This window comes from Leucopleurus acutus (genome assembly GCF_964270905.1).
Source record: "Leucopleurus acutus genome assembly, chromosome: 2".
NCBI lineage: Eukaryota > Metazoa > Chordata > Mammalia > Artiodactyla > Delphinidae > Leucopleurus > Leucopleurus acutus.
The window spans coordinates 14,792,063-14,812,058 of record NC_139143.1 but is presented as its reverse complement, the minus strand read 5'-3'; the positions used below and the strand labels follow the sequence as shown (position 1 = coordinate 14,812,058).

At 36.9% G+C, this 19,996-nt stretch overlaps 1 protein-coding gene across 1 annotated transcript in view; it reads left to right on the top strand.

Annotated features, from left to right (window-relative positions):
* USH2A (usherin) overlaps positions 1-19,996 on the top strand; it is a gene marked incomplete at both ends in the record, with an annotated part of 783,425 nt that overhangs the window by 547,434 nt on the left and 215,995 nt on the right. Inside the window, one exon of the mRNA XM_082834448.1 lies at positions 16,972-17,170. Within this exon, the coding sequence (XP_082690574.1) occupies positions 16,972-17,170 (199 nt within the window). The remainder of the gene's footprint in view (positions 1-16,971; positions 17,171-19,996) is intronic.

Here is a 19,996-nt window from a genome sequence, read left to right as displayed (position 1 = left end):
GCATAAAAAAAATACCAAGCTCTACCCATGATTATCAGTGAAGGCATCATGAAAGACGTGACATTTGAGTTCATTCTTAAAGAACTCAAGGAAGAAGTATAGGTAGGTGGGTGGATGTTGCCACATTTCTTGCCTATTAGCATCCTTATGACTCAAGCTCACGTGAATGGCATAAGGGAATATGTCTTAGATTACATATTTACATGTAGCTAAAAATAATATGCAGGCTTTTTTAGAAATAGAGCAAATACCCATATGTTTCTCTGCCTCTAAGATATTTTTTAAGAAGATGCTTGCAGATGATAACAGAGAAAAAATATTTTTTAGTTGTAGTTAAAGACTGCTTATCCCCAAATATAGTAAATTGGTGGCAAGAACATTAAAAAGGGTATACAACAAGAGCAAGGAAAATAGCAAAGCAGATGACAATAACAGAAGAGAGATTTTAATACAATTTTTGAAAGCAGTATTTGGCAGGGAGAGACAAATGACTTTGTACAGTGGTGAAATTTACAACCAAAGTGTTGGTTGGCAGAGGGAGATAATGACATAAAACAAACTAATTTGCTCTGCCGGGAGAACCTCAATGGCTGAGCACTTAACAAGCTTTCAGAATTGTGAAGAAGAGGAAGATGGGGTAAAGTTCAAAGCTGAAAGTTTACAAAAGAGTGGTTGGGACCTGTAATTAGTCAGGGTTCTCCAGAGAAACAAAACCAAAAGTGAAGACTCAGGAAAGCTGGGGGTGTAGTCCCAGTCCGGGTCCAAAGTTTTGAGAATTAGAGGTGCCAGTGGTATAAATCCCAGTCCAAGTCTGAGAGTGAGAGAAGACTGATTAGATCAGGTAGTCAGGCAGAGAGAGGAAATTCTCCCTTCCTTCACCTTTTCATTCCACTCAGACCGTCAACTGATTGGGTGATATGCCCACCTACATTATGGAGAGCAATCTGCTTTACTGTGTCCACAGATTCAAATGCTAATCTCATCAGAAACAACCTTGCAGATACACCCAGAAATTATGTTTAGCCAAATGTCTGGACACCCTGTGGCCCAGTCAAGTTAAAAATTACCCATTACGTAAAATTAGCCATTACAGAATGCAAGGTTGCCTACCTCTGTATTATTCAGCCATGTGTCTATTTCTCTTCCTCCATGTGGCATATTCCATCACCGGGAGATTAGAAGTTTTTTTTCTCAAGAAACTGAACAGAGGTATTTAGGAATTAGGGCTACTAGGCACAGTGGAAATCTGGGATGAGGGCCAAAGGTAAAAATCATGTTAAAGTGGTTAGACTACAATTAGAATGATGGCACCTCAGTGGCTTTCCCCAGCCCTGTTTTTAGAAACAAATATCTAGTCATAAATGTTTCCACACAGGAAGGGCATTCTTCTCTGGAAAAGTTTGAATGACTCCAAATAAAATACTTCCGGGAACTAGCAGATAGGGATCACCTAACAGAAAAGGTAACTAACCATCTGGTCACACAGTAGTAAAGTACATCAGTCAGGAAGCCTCACTCATATACAATATAAAGCTTCTAGTCATCTTTTTTTAAAATCTCAAAGATGAAAAGAAACAAAATTAAAACAGAGGAATAATTCAATAGACACAGGGACAATGCAGGATGAGGGAAATATCCATAACAATCTCAGAGGGATAAAAAGACATTCTCTATCTATAAAACAACACCAAAAAATCCTACTTGGAAAAGAGAATCAAAGTAAAGCAGGATGTGAGGGGTGGGGGGAGTACCTCATGGAAATTAAAAGTGTGAGAGCTGAATTGGAAATTTAAGGTAAAGTCTCTGAAAGTGCAATAAAACGTAAATATGTTAATACAAATGAAATTTTTAAGAGAAAGTTTTAAAATCCAGGAAATCAAATATTTGGATAATAAGAGTTCCAGAAAGAGAGAACAGAGGAAAAAGAAGGGGGAAAATAATCAAAGAAAAATGACAAGAAAATATGCCCCCCCCCACACCAGAAAAAGGAAAAGACAATATCCCAGAACCAAAGATACCAGTATGTAGATTAAAAGCTACTATAGATACTAGCACAGTGATTGAAATAAGAGCCAATAAAGGGATATCATCAGGAAATTTCAAAATACCAGGTTAAAAAAAGCACATCCAAAAAACTTCTAGGAGGAAAAGACAGATGGTGTACATACTGCATTGGGAATTTGAATGACATTATCAGACAAGAAAGCAATGAAACAATGCCTTAAAATTCTGAATTAAAAAAAGAACCTTTTCGTCTTATCAATTCCATACTCAGTCAGATATCAACTGATATTGTTTTGGATTAGCAGAGAGGCAATTTAAGACAGGTGAAGAGAAAAAAATATAGATTCTGTAAAAACTGACAAGGGTGTGAAGAGAACTGCCTAATTTTAACAATGAATTAAACTTCCAAAAAGATTCTGGGTTTGCTAAATTTATTTACTTTTTAATTATTCTCTTAATTTTTTTATTTTGTTTTTAATTTACATATAGTAAAATACACTCTTTTTTGCTTCAGTTTTATGAGTTTTGACAAGTACATATGAACTTGTCAAGCATATGAACACCACTACAGTTAAGATATAACACTGTTCCATTATGTCAGAATATTTCTTCACACTGGCCCCTTTATAGCCACTTCCTTACTCCTCCACCCTCCTCCAAACTGAGCAAACACTGCTCTGTTCTGTTCTCTATAATTTTTCCTGTTCCATGTTGTCATATAAGTGGAATTATACAGTATGTAGCCATTTAAGCCTGGCTCCTTTCACTCCGCATAATGCATTTAAGATTCATCCATGTTATTGCATATATTAATAGTTTGTTAATTTTTGTTACTGAATAGTATTCCATTGTATGAATATACCACAGTTTGCGTACCATTTGGGTAGTTTCCAGTTCTTGGTGACTATGAATAAAGTTGATATAAACATTATGTACGTAACGTGAACGTAGATTCTCATTTCACATGGATAAATAACTAAGAGTTGGATTGCGGAATCATAGCATAAGTTTACATTTTACTTACTTTATAAGAAACTGCCAGGAAAGGTGGGGAATGGGATGAATTGGGAGATTGGGATTGACATATATACACTATTGATCCTACGTATAAAATAGATAACTAATGAGACCCTACTGTATAGCACAGTGAGCTCTACTCAGTGCTCAGTGGTGACCTAAACGGGAAGGAAATCCAAAAAAGAGGGGATATAGGTATACTTATAGCTGATTCACTTTGCTGTACAGTAGAAACTAACACAACATTGTAAAGCAATTATATTCCAATAAAAATTAATTAAAAAAAAGAAACTGCCAAACCAATTTCCAAAGTGACTGTAACATCTTGCATTCCTACTAGCATTGTATGAGAATTCCAGTTCCTTCTCATCTTTGCTAGAACTTGATATTCTGCAAGAATTTTTCCTCTCTCTCTCTCTCTCCCTCTCTGGCTCTTTTAATAGATGTTTAGTGGTGTGTCATTATGGTTTTAATTTACATTTATTTCCATGATGATTAATGATATTGATCATCTTTGCAAATGCTTTTTTGGCATTTGTTTTCTCCTTTGATGAAGTGCTTTTTCAAATATTTTATTAATTTTTTACTTGGATTTGTTGCTTTCTTATTGTTGAGTTCATATTTTTGAAGTATATTTTGGATTTGAATTTTTTGTCAGATATATGATTTGCAAATATTTTCCTCTCATTTATGGCTTGTCTTTTCATTCTCTTAATTGTTTTTATTTAGAGCAAAGTTTTAAATTTCAATAAAGTTCAGTTTATCACTTTTTTCATTCATGGACTGTGCATTTGGTGTTGTATCTAAGAAATCCTTACCTGAGTCAAGTCACAAAGATTTCCTCTTATTTTTTCTACTAGAAGTTTCATATGTTTACATTTTGAATTTATGTCTATGATTCATTTTATGTTAATTTTTCTATAAACTGAGATGTGGGTCAAGGTTAACATCTTTGCATAGGGATATCCAATTTTTCCAACACAATTTGTTGGAAAGACTATATCTTCTCCTTTGGACTGCTTTTAGACCTTTGTCAAAATCAATTTAACACATTTTATAGATCATTTTTGAATTCTCTATTCTGTTCAGTTTATCAATGTGCATATTCATTTACCAGTATCATACAATCTTAATTACTGTAGCTTTACAGTAAGTTGTAAAATCATGTATTATGAGTTCTTCAACTTTAAGCTTTTTAAAAAATTTTCTGACCTTTCTCATTACTTTGCTTTTCCATATAAATTTTAGAATCAGCTTGTCAATATCTATAAAATCCTTCTGTCATTTTGATTAGGACTGCACTTAATCTATAGTTCAATACAGGGAGAAGTGACACCTTAACAATACCACATCTTCCACTTCATAAATACAGCATATTGCTCGTTTATTTGCATCCTCTTTCATGTATTTCATCAGTGTTTTGTAGAATTCAGTGTTCAGATCCTACACATATTTCATAAGATTTATACCTACTATTTATTTTGGGGAGTACTACTCTTAATGTTTCTTTAAAAACATTGAAATCCAATTGTTTATCACTAGGGTGTAGAAACACAATTAATTTTTGTATAATGACCTTGTATGCAGCAACCTTGCTAAACTCATTATGAGTTTTAGGATCTTTGAGGAGCTTTTTTGTAGATTCCCTGGGTCTGCATAGGTCCTCTGCAAAAATAAACAATTTATTTCTTCCTTTGCAATCTGTGTGTCTTTTACTTCTTTTTCCTGCCTTATTGCCTTGGCTCATTCAGTAAGGCGGACACCCTTGACTTGTTCCTATTCTTTTACCATTACATGTGATGTTACCTATGAATTTTTTAGAGATGCCTTTTATCGGGTTGAAGTCTTCTTTTTTATTTCTAGTTGCTGAGAGTTTTTATCATAAATGGATATTGAATTTTGTTAAATGCCTTTTTTGCATATAATTTGTTAATATGGTTAATTATATAGATTGATTTTCAAATAATCAACTAGTCTGTATTATCTGGATAAACCCCACTTGGTTGTGATGTATTTTCCTTTTTATATATGCAATTTGCTGTTATCTTATTGAGGATGTTTATGACTATCCTCATAAAATATATTGAACTGTTTTTATTTCTTGTAATGTCTTTGCCTGGTTTTGGTAACATGGTAATTCTGGCCCCATAAAATAAGTTGGAAAATATTCCCTCCTCTGCTATTTTCTGGAAGAGATTGTGTGAAAAGGTATTTATTTCTTAAATGTGGTAGAATTCACCAGTGAAACTCACCTTTGCCTAGAGTTTTCCTTGTTGAAAGGTATTTTACTCAGAATTTAATTTCCTTAACAGTGTAGGATGATTCAAGGTATCTGTTTCTTCTTGAGTGAGATCTGTAATCTTGTGTTTGCAAAGAATTGGTTAATTTCACCAAATTTATCAAATTTATGAGCAGAAAGTTGTAATGTTCGTAGAGTCTGAATTTATTTGCATTCTTTCATTTCTGATAACAGTAATAAGTGTCTTCTCTCTTTCATAGTCAATCAGTCTAGAGTTTTATCAATTTTGTGGATCTTTTCAAAGAACCATCTTTTGGTTTTATTGCTTTTTCTCTATTGCTTTATGTTTTCCATTTCATTGATTTCTGCTCTTTATTGATTTTCTTCTTCTTCTTCCTTTGGATTTATCTTACTCTTCCAGTTTCTTAGAGAGGAAAGCTACATTATTGATTTGAGATCTTTCTTCTTTTTGACTAGAACCATGTAAAGTTATGAGCTTTCCTCTAAGCCCTGCTTCAGGTGAATCTCAGAAAGTTTGAAATGTTGCATTTTCTTTCATTTAGTTCAAAATACTTTTAAATTTTCTTACTACTTCTGCTTTGACTCATGAATTATTTTAGAAGTGGTTTGCTTAATTCCCAAATATTTTGAGGTTTTTCAGATAAGTTGTGAATGTGAATTTCTAGTACCGTTCTGTTATGATCTGAAACATGGTTTTATAATTTCAGTTCTTTCACATTATTTAAGGTTTATTTTATGGCCTATAATATGATCTGTCATGGTGAATATTCTATGTGTACTTGAGGAGAATGTGTGTTCTGCTGTTGTTAGAGCATTTTATAAATGTCAATTAGGTCGAGTTGAGTGATAGTGATGTTCAGGTCATCTATACACTTAATGATTTCCTGCCTGGTTGTTCTATCAATTATTGTGAGAGGCATGTTGAAATCTCCAAATATAACTGTGGGCTTATCTATTTCTTTTTTAGAACTATCAGGTTTTGCCCCGTGTATTTTGTTGCTTTATTATGAGGTGCATATATATTTCAAATTTTTGTGTCTTGGTAAATTGGTCCTTTTGTCATTGTGTAATATTCCTTTTTCATCCTGATAATTTTCTTGTCATCATGTATATTGTGTCTAATACTAATACAGCCACTCCAGCTTTCTTTGGATTAGTGTAATTTTGAGTGATTTCGGATTGTGTCCTGAACATTTTAAATATCAGGTTGTGATCTGAGTCCTGTTAAAATCCTCTGAAGAAGGTTGGAGTTTTTGTTTCAACAGGCAATCAACTGGTTAGCTTCAGACTGAAAATTCTGTCTTGGCTTATGTGGTCAATGGCTGTAATATCAGTTCATCCTTCAAAAGCTTTGCTGCGCTGCTTTATATCTGCCCCACGCATGCACCTCTCATTGGTTAATCTGGTATTTAGTTGGGGGATTATGTAATGGTTCAGATCTCAAAGTCTTTGCTACAGTGCTCAGATTTCCTTTGCCTGTGAGGCAACCATGCATGTGCAGCTTGGAGTTGAGTTAGAACTTGTATTGGTTCATGTATAGAATTAGTAGACTGCCTAGCTTTCTCTTCTCTGAGATTTCCCCCATGTTTTTCACATCACTTGGACTTCCTTTCCCAAATCTTTGGCTAGAAAGACATGGTTTCTCTTGTAATTTTAGCTTCCCAATATACCTCACAGTTTATGTAAATGGGGTTGTTTGGGGGACAGTGAGATTAGAGAGAAAATAGAGGAAAAAATAAACGAGATTTTGGACCACAGGGGTGCTTTCCCCGATTTCTCTGGTCAGACAGCTTGTTTTTTCTCAGGATTTTAGATTCTCATTTGGCCAGGACTGCCATCATGCAGCTCCTTGGCTGGAATCATCCTCAGAGCAGGAAAAAAGAGAGGAAAAAGAGGAAATAAAATGAAACAGGAATACCCATCATACCCTTTGGCTTGCAAGGCCTTCTTGTACTCTGGCCAGAAAGATTGGGTTCCTCTCATAGATTGTGCTTGCCCAGTGCTCGGTTCCACACTGGGGCTGCTGTTGGGTTAAAGATGGGAGACAAACAAAGGGGGGAAATGATGGTAAACGCATCCTGTAATGTTTGCTCTTTAAGTTTTGGCTCCCCTCCCGATCTGCCTCTATTGTTAACTTTTCAGAGTCCTTGAGTGATTGCTTTTTGTAACTAGAGCAGACTTTTTAGCAGTAATCAGTGGGAGAGAGAGGCTATAACTGGCTTTCTCCATGTTGACCAGCACAGAAAGTACGAACCCCTCCATATTTTTCTTTATTCCCATGCCTTTGGCAACTTTATTTCCTTTTTTTTTCTTTTTGGTCAAAGATCTAGCAAAAAAACTGATGGAAATCATTCACAACCAAATATTGGCATGTACAATCTTTCCTTTCTTAAATTGATCTATCGTAGCACGGCAACATTTTCCAAAGGCAAGACCCTAATGAGCAGATATAGGCGCCAAGCCATTAATCAAAATTACACCAACACCAAAGCAGTTAGCCTCCTGTGTGCATGTTATTGTTTGTGTAATTTCATTATACTTCTGGCAGTGTATACTTGTTAGTTATGTTTCTATTTTGGTTTAAGAAAATCTCTTTTATATTAGCAACATGCAAAATCACATGTGAAATCCTTCCAGACAAATGTCAGTAGACAGGGTTTGCTTCTATAGCATTTAGAATATTTTGGGTTCTAATAAGACACATATTTCTTAGAATCTTTGTTTATTTTTGGTAAAAAGCAGTCATCAGCAAATTTTAACTTTTATATATTTTCGTAACATATACCAATAGCCTACCAGCCTGTTTGATTATAAGCATGGAGCATGTCATTTTTGTCTTTGGCCTTAACTTATACCTTGCTTTTGACTACAACATCTTCAGTACAAGCACTTACACATGTTTTTTCCATTATATATAAACCAAAGATGTCATAGCACACAAAGTTATTTAGAAAGATCAGATGAAACCTTCTAGTTTTATAAGCTACTCCTCCAGAAACAAGCTCTGTTTCTACATCACATTTTCCATACTTGTCATATTATCATCAGCTGATTCTATATCCCCAAAGAATGCTAACGACTGATCGATAACCCAGACATGTCTGGCCGTGGCCTACACGTGCCCTGGGTAGTTCATTTATTTGCCTTGGTGGATTTGCTAGAGTAGAATTTAATCAATAGCTAATTCATTAATTCTGGTCCTCGAGAATGTAGAGACTGCACTGGCTGAAGATAGCTAGCTGGCTCTGGCTTTGATTGAAATATGACAAACACTGCAACTGACAGCTTTACTGGGTACTGTAAAGTTCGCTCCAATAAGTTCACTTATTTATTCTCCATAAATGGATAAGCTAAGAAAAGAACATAAACAAGGAAGAGCTTTTATTACATGACTGGACTGCTATTCCAAGATGCATGATTTCCAGGCATGAAGCTCAAGGGAAAGCAGAAAGAGAGAACACAGATCATGTCTCTCATTGCCTTTAATGGGATCCACGGCAGTTTTTACAGTTCCACATCAGTTTGGGGCTGTATTGTTGATGAGAAGGCTGAGGCATAATGTCTTTGTAGCATTCACAAATAATTGTTTAAATGTTTGCTTCAAGCTCCTGAATGATGTAAATGATATTTTTACACACCAGCTTCCTTATGATAGCAGCACGGGGTCTGTGTCTCTAAATGAAGGTTAAACCACTATCTTCATTTAGAAAGCCCCCTAGCTTTTCAAAGTACATAGCTGGCGGTTGAGGATGGCATGACAGGTCATAGCTTGTGGAAAAAGAACTTTCCCCTTTTGCCTCACCAAATTTGGGTGAAACTTTGAGGCCTCTATATTTTTATACTATGACATTGGATATCAGGAAATCTCTTCTATCGTTATTTTCCCTCTCTGATTTTTTTCAGTGACTGATAGCTTGAATACTGAAGTAATAATTTTACAATTAAAAACAATTTTTTGAGCCACGTTTTATTTTTTTAAATGGGGAGTGTGCTGGGCTGTAGATGTAGAATGTCAGATGACTTCTTCGTCCATATTCTCAACTCCCCTTCTCGCCAGTATGGTTAACTTGAGACAGCTTTTAATTTGGACTGGAATTGTCTACTTGAGTCTTTGAAGATATGGGAAGACCTCTCAAAAGAGATCATTCAGAGTGTATTTAGAACTGATGTACACACCCAGTCAATAGTCTGATAATCATAATGGCTTTCAGGAAATAGTAGTTCTGATGGCCAATGAATTCTGATCATCAAACTCAGTGTTTGATTAGGAGACCTTACAGAATATTGAGCTTAGTCTTAAGACTCTGCCAGCACTATTTCCATTTTCTCACTTCCCTGTCTTTCCCAAACTCCTTTTAACTTCTCGACTTCTTTGGGTTCCCACAGAAGCAGCTCAGTCGCTAAGCATTTGAGAGGCCTTTGTGTGCATCTCGACAAAATCCAGTTTTTCCCCCCAATTCACTTTGGCCTTTAACTGCCGCCTTATCCCTGGCTCCCTGATCACTCATTGGTTTCTTTTATTGGTTTCATTCTAATTCCATTCATTAATTGTGGGTGTCCTCAACAGAAAGACTCCCTCTGCTACTCAAATAGTTCAAATATTCTCACAGTTTTCATCATACTGATGTCTCAAGATCTCTGTCCCAGTTTTCTCCCTAAACTCCAGTCCCATATATTCAATTGCCTATTGATTTTCTATAATGATAGGCACCCATCACTTCCATAACCTCAAGCCTTAATTCTCATCTAACCCAATTTTTCCAACATCCATTTCTGCAAAGGCACCACCGCCTTGCATATGATCGCAGACATCTAGCTTTGATTTTTTTTAATCCCCTGATTACACTCAATATCAATTTTAGTCTATTTTCTTTTGGAGCATCTTCTCATGGCTGTTCCTCTTCTCCATTTCCACCACTGCAACCCTAGCTCATGCTTTATCATTTATGTTGATGTACTTGTCTTAATTCAGTGAGATACAAGGAGGAAGCGCTTTACTTTTTGCCTACTACTTGCTGCCTAAACATAATATTTTGGATGTCCTTTCCCCAACCCTTGAAAAACCTTTCAGGAATACCTTATGGCCTTCACATTATTTTTTAGTTATGAGTCTCATTTTAGTCATTAAGATTCATGATCAAGTATTAAAAAGTCCATTCTGGGAATTTCCTGGTGGTCCTGTGGTTAGGACTCCATGCTTCCACTGGAGGGGGCATCATAGGTTCGATCCCTGGTCAGGGAACTAAGGTCCTGCATGCTGCACAGTGTGGCCAGAAAGAGTCTAACAAAAATCTAAAAAAAAAAAAAAAAAAAGTCCATTCCATCTCCAGCAAAATATTAAGCTCACATGTAGTTCAAATATTCCACCATTTCACAGGCTCAGACCTGATCCCAGTTTGCCCTTCCTCCCTCCTTGCTCTTTCTTGCCTATTCCCTTGCATTCAAATGTGCCTCTTCCCAATGTTACTATTTTACTTCCATCACTGGATAGCCATCCAAGCCCTCTCTGTGGAAGGTGGCACTTTTTTGAACAATTGTGTTTTCCTTGAGAGAACCCATGAGGATCTCCCCAAAGCCAACTTCTCTCACATGAGTGTTGCCCTCTGCAACTGATCTATGGTGCCAACAGAGCAGGACACACCAAACACTCTTCTTGCTGGAGCCCCCTCCCCCCAAAACCCACCATCATGGTCAGTGTAACTTCAAGGGAGCTCAAGCCTAGCCATCTTGCAAGACATCCACTGGCTCATAGGAAATGCACTCACGTGCGCCATGCTAAAGATCGACGGTGTGGCAATCTTGTCTTACCCTATCATTAGAGCGGCTCCAGACAATATCTGGCCATTAGAATTCTCTAACTGAGAAGCAAGCACCTTTTCTTGTGGTCATATAGGCTGCCAACCCCCATGTCAAGCTGCCCCAAACTCCTTTCTATACTTCCCTCCAGGGACAGCTGCAAATTGGGCTTAGATATTTCTGCATCTCAGGAGGTACCAACCAGGAGAAGCAAGTGCTTCCAGTTTCTCTGAGTGATGTATTTAGAATTCCTTCCTCAGCCTTGAGAATGTTTAGGGGTGGACTGGGGGTGGATTTTAATGTCACTCTTCACTAAGTAAATCATTCCTCTTTCACTCCATGGCTCAAAAATCTACAGTGGTTTTCCAATGCACTCAAAAATGAATCCAAAGTTATTTCCATGTTCTATAAAACCCTACAGGATCCGCAGTCCCCAAACCCACACTCCCAACACCCACCTGATTCATTTTCCATCATTCTCTTGCTCAGTCCAGCTCTGTCCTACCAGATTCTTTGATTGTCCTTCAACAAGCCATGTGCACGGATGTCTCAAAACCCCTATACCTCCTGTTCCCTCCGCCTAGAAACTCCTGTTCACTTGCTTCGTCCCCTTTCGGATTTCTGCGCAGAAGAGCCAGGCCTTCTCAGACAACCAATGTAACATATTGTACACTTATGTGTTTGTTTACTGTCCCACCTTCCCCCAGCAAAATGTAAGTTTTATGAAAGAAGGAACTTTGTCTTGTTTATTTGTAAGTATAGACCAATGCTTTACATATAGGAGGTACTTAATAAATATTCATTAAAATTCAAAAACTCTCCTAGAGTTCTGTTTATTTTGGGTTGGTTTGGGTGATGGGTCAATGTTAAAAGGCAGCTTTATCCTCAGAACTCAGCAGAATCTTTTTATTTGGGGGGGGTGTTATTTTTTATTTTTTAAATTTTTTAAAAAATTTTATTGGAGTATAGTTGCTTTACAATGTTGTATTAGTTTCTACTGTATAGCAAAGTGAATCAGTTATATGTATACATATATCCACTCTTTTTTAGATTTCCTTCCCATTTAGGTCACCACAGAGCACTGAGTAGAGTTCCCTGTGCTAAACAGTAGGTTCTCATTAGTTATCTATTTTATACATAGTAGTGTATATATGTCAATCCCAATCTCCCAATTCGTCCCCCCTCTTCCCCACCTTGGTAACCATAAGTTTGTTCTCTACCCATCTGTGACTCTATTTCTGCTTTGCCAATAAGTTCATCTGTATCATTTTTCCAGATTCCACACATAAACGATATTATACGATATTTGTTTTTCTGATACCAGTCAGAATGGCCATCATCAAAAAATCTACAAACAATAAATGCTGGAGAGGGCGTGAAGAAAAGGGAACCTTCCTACACTGTTGGTGGGAATGTACATTGGTACAGCCACTGTGGAGAACAGTATGGAGGTTCCTTAAAAAACTAAAAATAGAATTACCATACGACCCAGCAATCCCACTCCATATCCGGAGAAAACCATAATTCGAAAGGATGCATGCACCGCAATGTTCATTGCAGCAGAATCTTGCTGTTTGTTCCCTTTTAGAAGCAAGATACTTAACGGAGGAATTCATCGTCAGTCATCCTCAGTTTGGCTCTATAGTTTAAGTTCCTAAATAAGAGAAAACCCCATTAAACCGTCTTTCATACTTAAGTTACTGCAGAAGCTCACTGATATTTCTCCCTACCCCTAGTCTCTTCTACTCTAATCTGCCAGGGTATTACTTCTAAAAGGACTTTATATTCTGCTAGTGATACCACTGCACAATCACCCTATTTCACCATCAGATTCCTCAACATAGTGTTTGAGGGACTTCATAACGTTCTTCTTAAGTTCAGACTGACCTTCCGTTATTGCTGGATGTAAATCATTCGCTCGTCAAGTTGGTCCCATTACTCTTCTCCATATGGCTAGGCAGCTTCTCCCTCTTATTTTTGCCTATATGAATCTTCCTTCTCAGAATTCTTCCCATCCTCTTATTCCAATTCAAGTCCACATCCACTTCTCCCGTGAAACCTTCGTTGTTCGTCTAGATACAGTGATCTTTGTTTATGTGTTTCTGTAATACCTGTAGCCTCAACTACACACTTAAACACTTGATTTTACGCTGCTGTATAATAGTTGACATGCTTCAGGTATGCATGTTTCACATCTCCTCATACTCAAGGACACAGAGTTCTTACCTTTTGGTATTTTACTGACTCCAAGTTATGCTAAATATTCTAGTGGATAATTAAACATTCAATTATTTGATTTGAGAGCAGAGAATTAATATTGTTATCATATTACATTTATTTAGTCTTATATTAAAAGTGTCCTGATCATTTTTGACAATCACAATCTGGAATAGTATTGAAGAACTTGAATGTTATATAAATGATTGACAAAAATGACCAAGCCGAATAGGAATTTTTTTATTTTTTTTATTTTTATTTTTTTTGCGGTACGCGGGCCTCTCACTGTTGTGGCCTCTCCCGTTGCGGAGCACAGGCTCCGGACGCGCAGGCTCAGTGGCCATGGCTCACGGGCCCAGCCGCTCCGCGGCATGTGGGATCCTCCCGGACCGGGGCACGAACCCGTGTCCCCTGCATCGGCAGGCGGACTCTCAACCACTGCACCACCAGGGAAGCCCTGAATAGGGATTTTTAAAAGGCCTCTGTAAACATGATCAGGGAATGTACAGCTATTTATAACAATTTAGATGGATGTCTTAAAGTAATGTGAAGATTTTTTCCTTTGGCCCAAACAAGAACATTTTGACAAAATTGTGATAAAATGTTAGAATAAAATGTAGAGCACCAAGGGAACCGTAACTGTCCAGAGAAGTTTTTTCTGAACTGTATCATTTTAATATTTACCAGTAAAGGTAAGTGATAAGGAAATGATTTTCCCATAATTCTTTCTTTCTTCAATGTTATTTTGTACTTCTTGAGCTGAATGTGATGATTATTGTGGTGACGGTGGCCACAGGGATACATAGCAGTAACAGAAGTAGAATAGTAAATCTACTAACAATATGACAGACTTAAAAAGAAATAGTCAATAGCTCTGACTAGACTTTCTAAACACCCAGTGAATCATGCTAAAATGTGTGTAAACATTGTGGCCTTTATTAGAAGCTCTATGAAGGTAGCTTAAATTTTATTCCTTAGTGCTCTGGAAGCTAAGTGAACTCTAATTGTCACTTTATGAACAAATCTACCCCCCAAAAAGAAGATCTATTTGAGGATTCATGATCCTGTTTCTGCATGAGCCTACCTTTACTGATGTATTAAAACAAACAAAAAGAAACCCTTCAGTTTGTTTCCCCAATATTTCACATTAATTCCTGTGGTTTAAGAATGTTCTTAATTTCTTCTATGTTCTTCTATTTCACTCTTAAACATCAAAACAATGAAACCGTTAATCCAGTTAATAACGGTGTGCATTTCTCAGAGATGTCTTTCATTTTAAATCAACAGCCAAAAGATTTTTCCGTGTTACTCCCATGGGTTCTAATGAGAGGTGGACAGGTGTTAAACACCCTATTCTTCTTTGATCACGTACATTAGTGTACCTGACTCAGATCCTCAACATCAAAACTCTTCTTGCTATTATTAAAAATATAGGTGGTCTCACTTCACAGTTATTCTGTGCAACACAGAGAAGTTACAATGGCATGGTTCTACATGGTGTTTTCTAGACTTTACTAGTTTGCCAGCTTTTGTGGATAAGTCCGACCTTTGAATGTCACTTAAATGTAGTCTTTCCTGTAGTTGGTTATGCAATGAATACAAAAGAGGTATCTGCAAAACGTGGAATTAATTTTGAGAGTTGGATAAAGACCTTAGAAGAATAATGGTGACTATACAAGTCACCTGTGAAACTGTTCTCTCATAGGTGACATTAATTTCTTATCGATAGAGTCTTATTAGTGAAAGTGTTATGTTTGTACCTCCAAGAAAAGGAAATAATTTTCTTTTTTAGCAGTCTATTAAAATGTCAAGATTTATCTTGACTGCGGCTTTTGAATGTAAATGTTTGGGCCTAATTGAATTCCTAACATGTGATGTCACCTAGAATTCTGATAGGGTCCAGTAAAATTTGGCCTGTAAAGACATACTTCTCCTGAAAATAAAAGGTGTAGCAAGAATATTATTTTACACAGTGGCAGAAAGATGGTCCACATAAGTTATTGTGATAATTTCATTTTAAGATCTTAAAGTATGGGGACTAAACTCATATGTGCTTACTCTTCTCCAGAGTATTTACTGGAAGGTTTTATATAAAAAGCTAACCTCTAACTATTTGTGAATGGTTGTTATGGTTGAAAATTCTAGAATTCAAGCAATAAAAGTAATCTTGAGTATCAGAGTTCCATCCTCTTTTTTGAAAATAATAAGAAGAAAAATAACTATTTTACATTTACCTAGTGTTTTGCAAATAACAGACTTTCCTTGCTGTGCTGAAATGCAAAAATATGTCATGTTCAAATCTCTAGGGCTTTATTAAAACTTTAACTACTTTCTTCTTGTAGACTTCTTAAAAAAATACTAAAGATAGTACAGGTATGTCATCTGGACTGTGTCATTCTGACAAGTAGACCTAAGTGCAGAATTAAGGTTCTGCACATTAACCTGAGAGTAGATCATTTTATTCAGGATTCACTCTTCTGTGAACAGCTTTATGTTATGATCTCACTCAGTATAGTAGATGAAATATTAATAGACCATTGCAAATGCAGTAAAGTTTTGGCGCCATGTTATGCCTTCATTGTATACCAAACCACCCAAAACAGTATATTTATATGTTTAGAAAAAACCGTGGCTCAATTTTTAAAAATCAAACATCTTCAAGAACATAATAATATAAAGGAGTTTGTTATGGGAATCTCTAATTCCTCTATTTCTCACCACAAAACATTTTTGATCATGGTATATAAAGAACTATTGCAGAATTAACTCTGTTTCTATGAGTCAAAAAATTAAGATAAAGTATATTTGGAGGGAGCTTATCAATTTATAAAATTGATAAATGTTATGTATCAATAAATAAATTCACTGATAAATTTTATCGGTTGATAACTGATAAAAAGATTTTATCAATTTGGTCGTGTACTTTGGCTATAAGTAACAAAACAACCAACAGTAGAAGCTCAAGTAAGTAGCTCTAGAGGTAGATTGTTGTTGGCATTGGTTCAGTTATAACAAATACCGCAGAGGCGTCTTTGTGATTCTTATGGTCTTTCCCAAATGGCTGCCAGAAGAATGAGGTGATTGCCAAAGCTCCAGACATCATGTTTAGCAGAAAGAAAGAAAAGGGGAAAAGGCGACAGCCACATCAAGGAAGCCAAAATTTCCTAGGGACCTTTGTTAGAATCGCACCATCTTCTGGTTGCATCTGTTTGAGCAGCTATGGGTCACGTGGCTAGCCCTAGCTGCGGGAAGGAAGGCAAAGGAGAAGGGGATTATAAGTAGGGATTAGGTCTGACACATATTCTAATTTCCACCCTATTTACGAAGTCAAATTATTTGTGTCTTGTTTTTACTTATCAACCAAACTTTCTGTTGATTTTCTGACTAGCCGCAAACCATGACAGTTGCTTTTTGCCTCTGCAATTTAAAGTGGGGGCCACTGGACTCATGTCATGTGTTATTCTCCCAAAAGCTTACATGGTTTTGAATGATTCTCAAAACATAGTCTATGGTAGTAGCATATATCAGAATATATATTAGTATATGTATTCTTTTGCTCCAGCTTTTTCATTAGGAAGTTGTTGATGAAATAGACCAAACTGGAAGGCAGATGAGACTGATAACAGCAATGTTAAATGTTGTCTTTTCAGAAATACTGATTATTCTGTCCATTGCAGATCCCTTCAGATTGATTGGATGTCTCCAGGGAAGCCAAATGGCATCATTCTGGGTTATGATCTCTTACGGAAAACATGGCGTTCATGCCTTAAAACCCAGAAGTCAGTGAAGGACCACAGTCATGAACTCTGCAGAGCAGTGAAGTGTCAAAAACCTGAAACTATCTGTGGACCCAGGTGCTACTCCCCTGAGGCTAAGGTATATCTTTTCAAACTAGTCAGTGAAATATGTTTTTCTCACTAAACACTCCAAGTGAAATCACTTGCTTTTTTTTTTAACATATATAATTTTATTTCTCAAGTATACTTCAAGAAAGCTGGGGAAAAAAGAAATTACTATTCAACATAATAAATTAAAACTATGACTTAATTTTTTAAAGATTATCTGCTATGTCTATGATAAATGGTATTGCTATCAAGTGACCTCCAGAAAAGTGAGAGGATACTTTTAACATTTTACATTTGTGTCTGAGGAAATCACTTGCTTCTTAAACCATGATTTATCATGATCAAGATTTCCACCTATCAAGAAGACCCCATGGAAAAGGAAGGATGCTTATACAAATCCTATCTTCCTGATGAGCATTTTAGCCTTCTCATTTTTCATCACCTTCACAGGAAAATGAGTTTATTGAAATGATAGGGAACCTCCCGAATTTGTTTGATTGAGTGAGTTGAATTTTCTTTACAACAAATCCATCCAGCTACAAGTGGGTGTTTGTTTACATGACACTGATGAGTAGCTGTGATTGGGACCTTTCATGGTTTGACTGAAATATTTTTAAATTATGGCCATTTGCCGATTAGTGTTCATATTAGTTGCAGTTTAAGAATCAGATCAATAATACAGCCAGACAGAGGGGTTTTTAAATGGTTTTTATTGATAAATGATGCAGAAAATCCTTAGTTTGAAGATAGGATTTCACATAATGAAATAATGTTCCTATTTGTCAACAACATCACACATGTAATGACTGAAGCTACGACTAAATTCAAAAGATTCACTGCAAAAGGACACAGTAATTATGAAAGTGAGTTGTTGAAGCAATATGGATCAAAATACAAATTATTATGGGGCTTCCCTGGTGGCGCAGTGGTTGAGAGTCCGCCTGCCGATGCAGGGGACACGGGTTCGTGCCCCAGTCCGGGAAGATCCCACATGAAAAAAAAAAAAAAAAAGATTATCCCTCCAGAAAAATGAAAACAATATTTAAAAACAATTATTATGGCTGACACTGGCTAAGCAGTTGCTATCATCTAAGAAATGTCATAGAGCTAGTAGTTACTAACTGTACTTTTTTTAGACACTTAGGCTCCAGAATTGTTATTATGCCTAAGTTTTATGTCATTTTAAGGCATTAAATGTGTGCCATCTGACGAGCACACTTTCATAAAATGAAATGAAATTTAGGATTTCTGAGCGGAAAAAAATTGCTAGAATAAATTTCCCCATTAAAATTCTCCAGGAGAAAAAAAAAAAACTTTGATGCATTAAACAAAGTCATTTTGACTTTAAGGATTAAGGACACACACAGGTATTGTCAGTGAGAGATGAAGTCAATTAAAATCTCAGGAGGAAAAAAGTTGTTTGTGAATTTTGTTTGGGGTTAACTATGAATATATATTTCCTGGGTGAGAGGCTGGAGAGAGGTAGAAAATAGACTTATTGTGAGTCTAAGAGTCTTTTGGCTAAATCACTACAGGAGCATCTGTAATAGTTATACAAGCTTCCCCGTGTGATTACAGCCATGGGTCTCAAACCCCAGTGAGTATCACACCTGGAGGGCTTGTTAAAACACACACAGCAGGTCCCACCCTCAAAAGAAGTCTGGGGTAGAGCAGGAGAATTTGCATTTCTAACATGTTGCTAGGTGATGCCTCTACATCCGGTCCAGGGACCACACTTTGAGAATCACTAGATTATAGAATTACTTTGGGAAAACAGAGAGCAAGGAACAGGCTGCCTATCTGAATATTAGCTACACACTTACCAGCTCAAGTTATTAAAATTGTTTTCTGAGACAACGAACTTGAAGACTGAATTCGAAGATTAAGAAATACTCTGTTGGGCTTCCCTGGTGGCACAGTGGTTGAGAGTCCGCCTGCCGATGCAGGGGACACGGGTTCGTGCCCTGGTCCGGGAAGATCCCAGATGCCGTGGAGCGGCTGGGCCCGTGAGCCATGGCCGCTGAGCCTGCGCGTCCGGAGCCTGTGCTCCGCAACGGGAGAGGCCACAGCAGTGAGAGGCCCGCCGTACCGCAAAAAAAAGAAAAAAAGAAATACTCTGTTCAGGAGGAGACCTCTCAAGAGAAATAATCTCCTGAAAATGTCCCCTTTGGGGACCCATCGATGATCTAAACCAGAGTTGGTTAGAAGAAAGGCACAAGTTTCACATGACTGAAAGAGCTTGAGAATGGCACTGACACTGAAAGTATGGAAGGGAACCGGTCCTAATGACCCATCACTAAATAAATGCTTGAAAATTGAAAAGGATGATAAGTCCTAGCGAATCTTGCTGAAGGAAAAGCCTGGATGTTCTTCGATGTCCAGAAACTCACTATACGTGAATGGGACTTGAATAAATTCTTTAAGATTGTACAACAAAGGGCGAGATTTTAGGTCACTGTCATAAAACAAGAGGAAGGTGTGTATTGCTTTACCCTGAAAGCAAAAATGACCAGCGTTTCTCAATCCCACATAAACACAAAGAGAAGAGTTTTTGCTTAACTCTTTTAAAATGGGGCTAATTTGAAATTTTACTTGTCACATAGAATCTGTCATCAAAGCAAGGAGTCATGCAATTTAACCTTGGAATTAGACTGATCGTGGATCCTCATTGCTAATAACCTGACACAGCAAAGCCAATTCATTGCAGTTAGTTTACCAGGGCTACCTGAGGAAACATAGAAGACTTCTGCCCAGTTTCTTTGCTCTTGGGTCACTTTTGAGGAATGAATGAAGTACTAAGCTAGTCTTCAGACTTAGAGATTCCATATTTTACTGCCCTTGTATTAAGCATGAATCA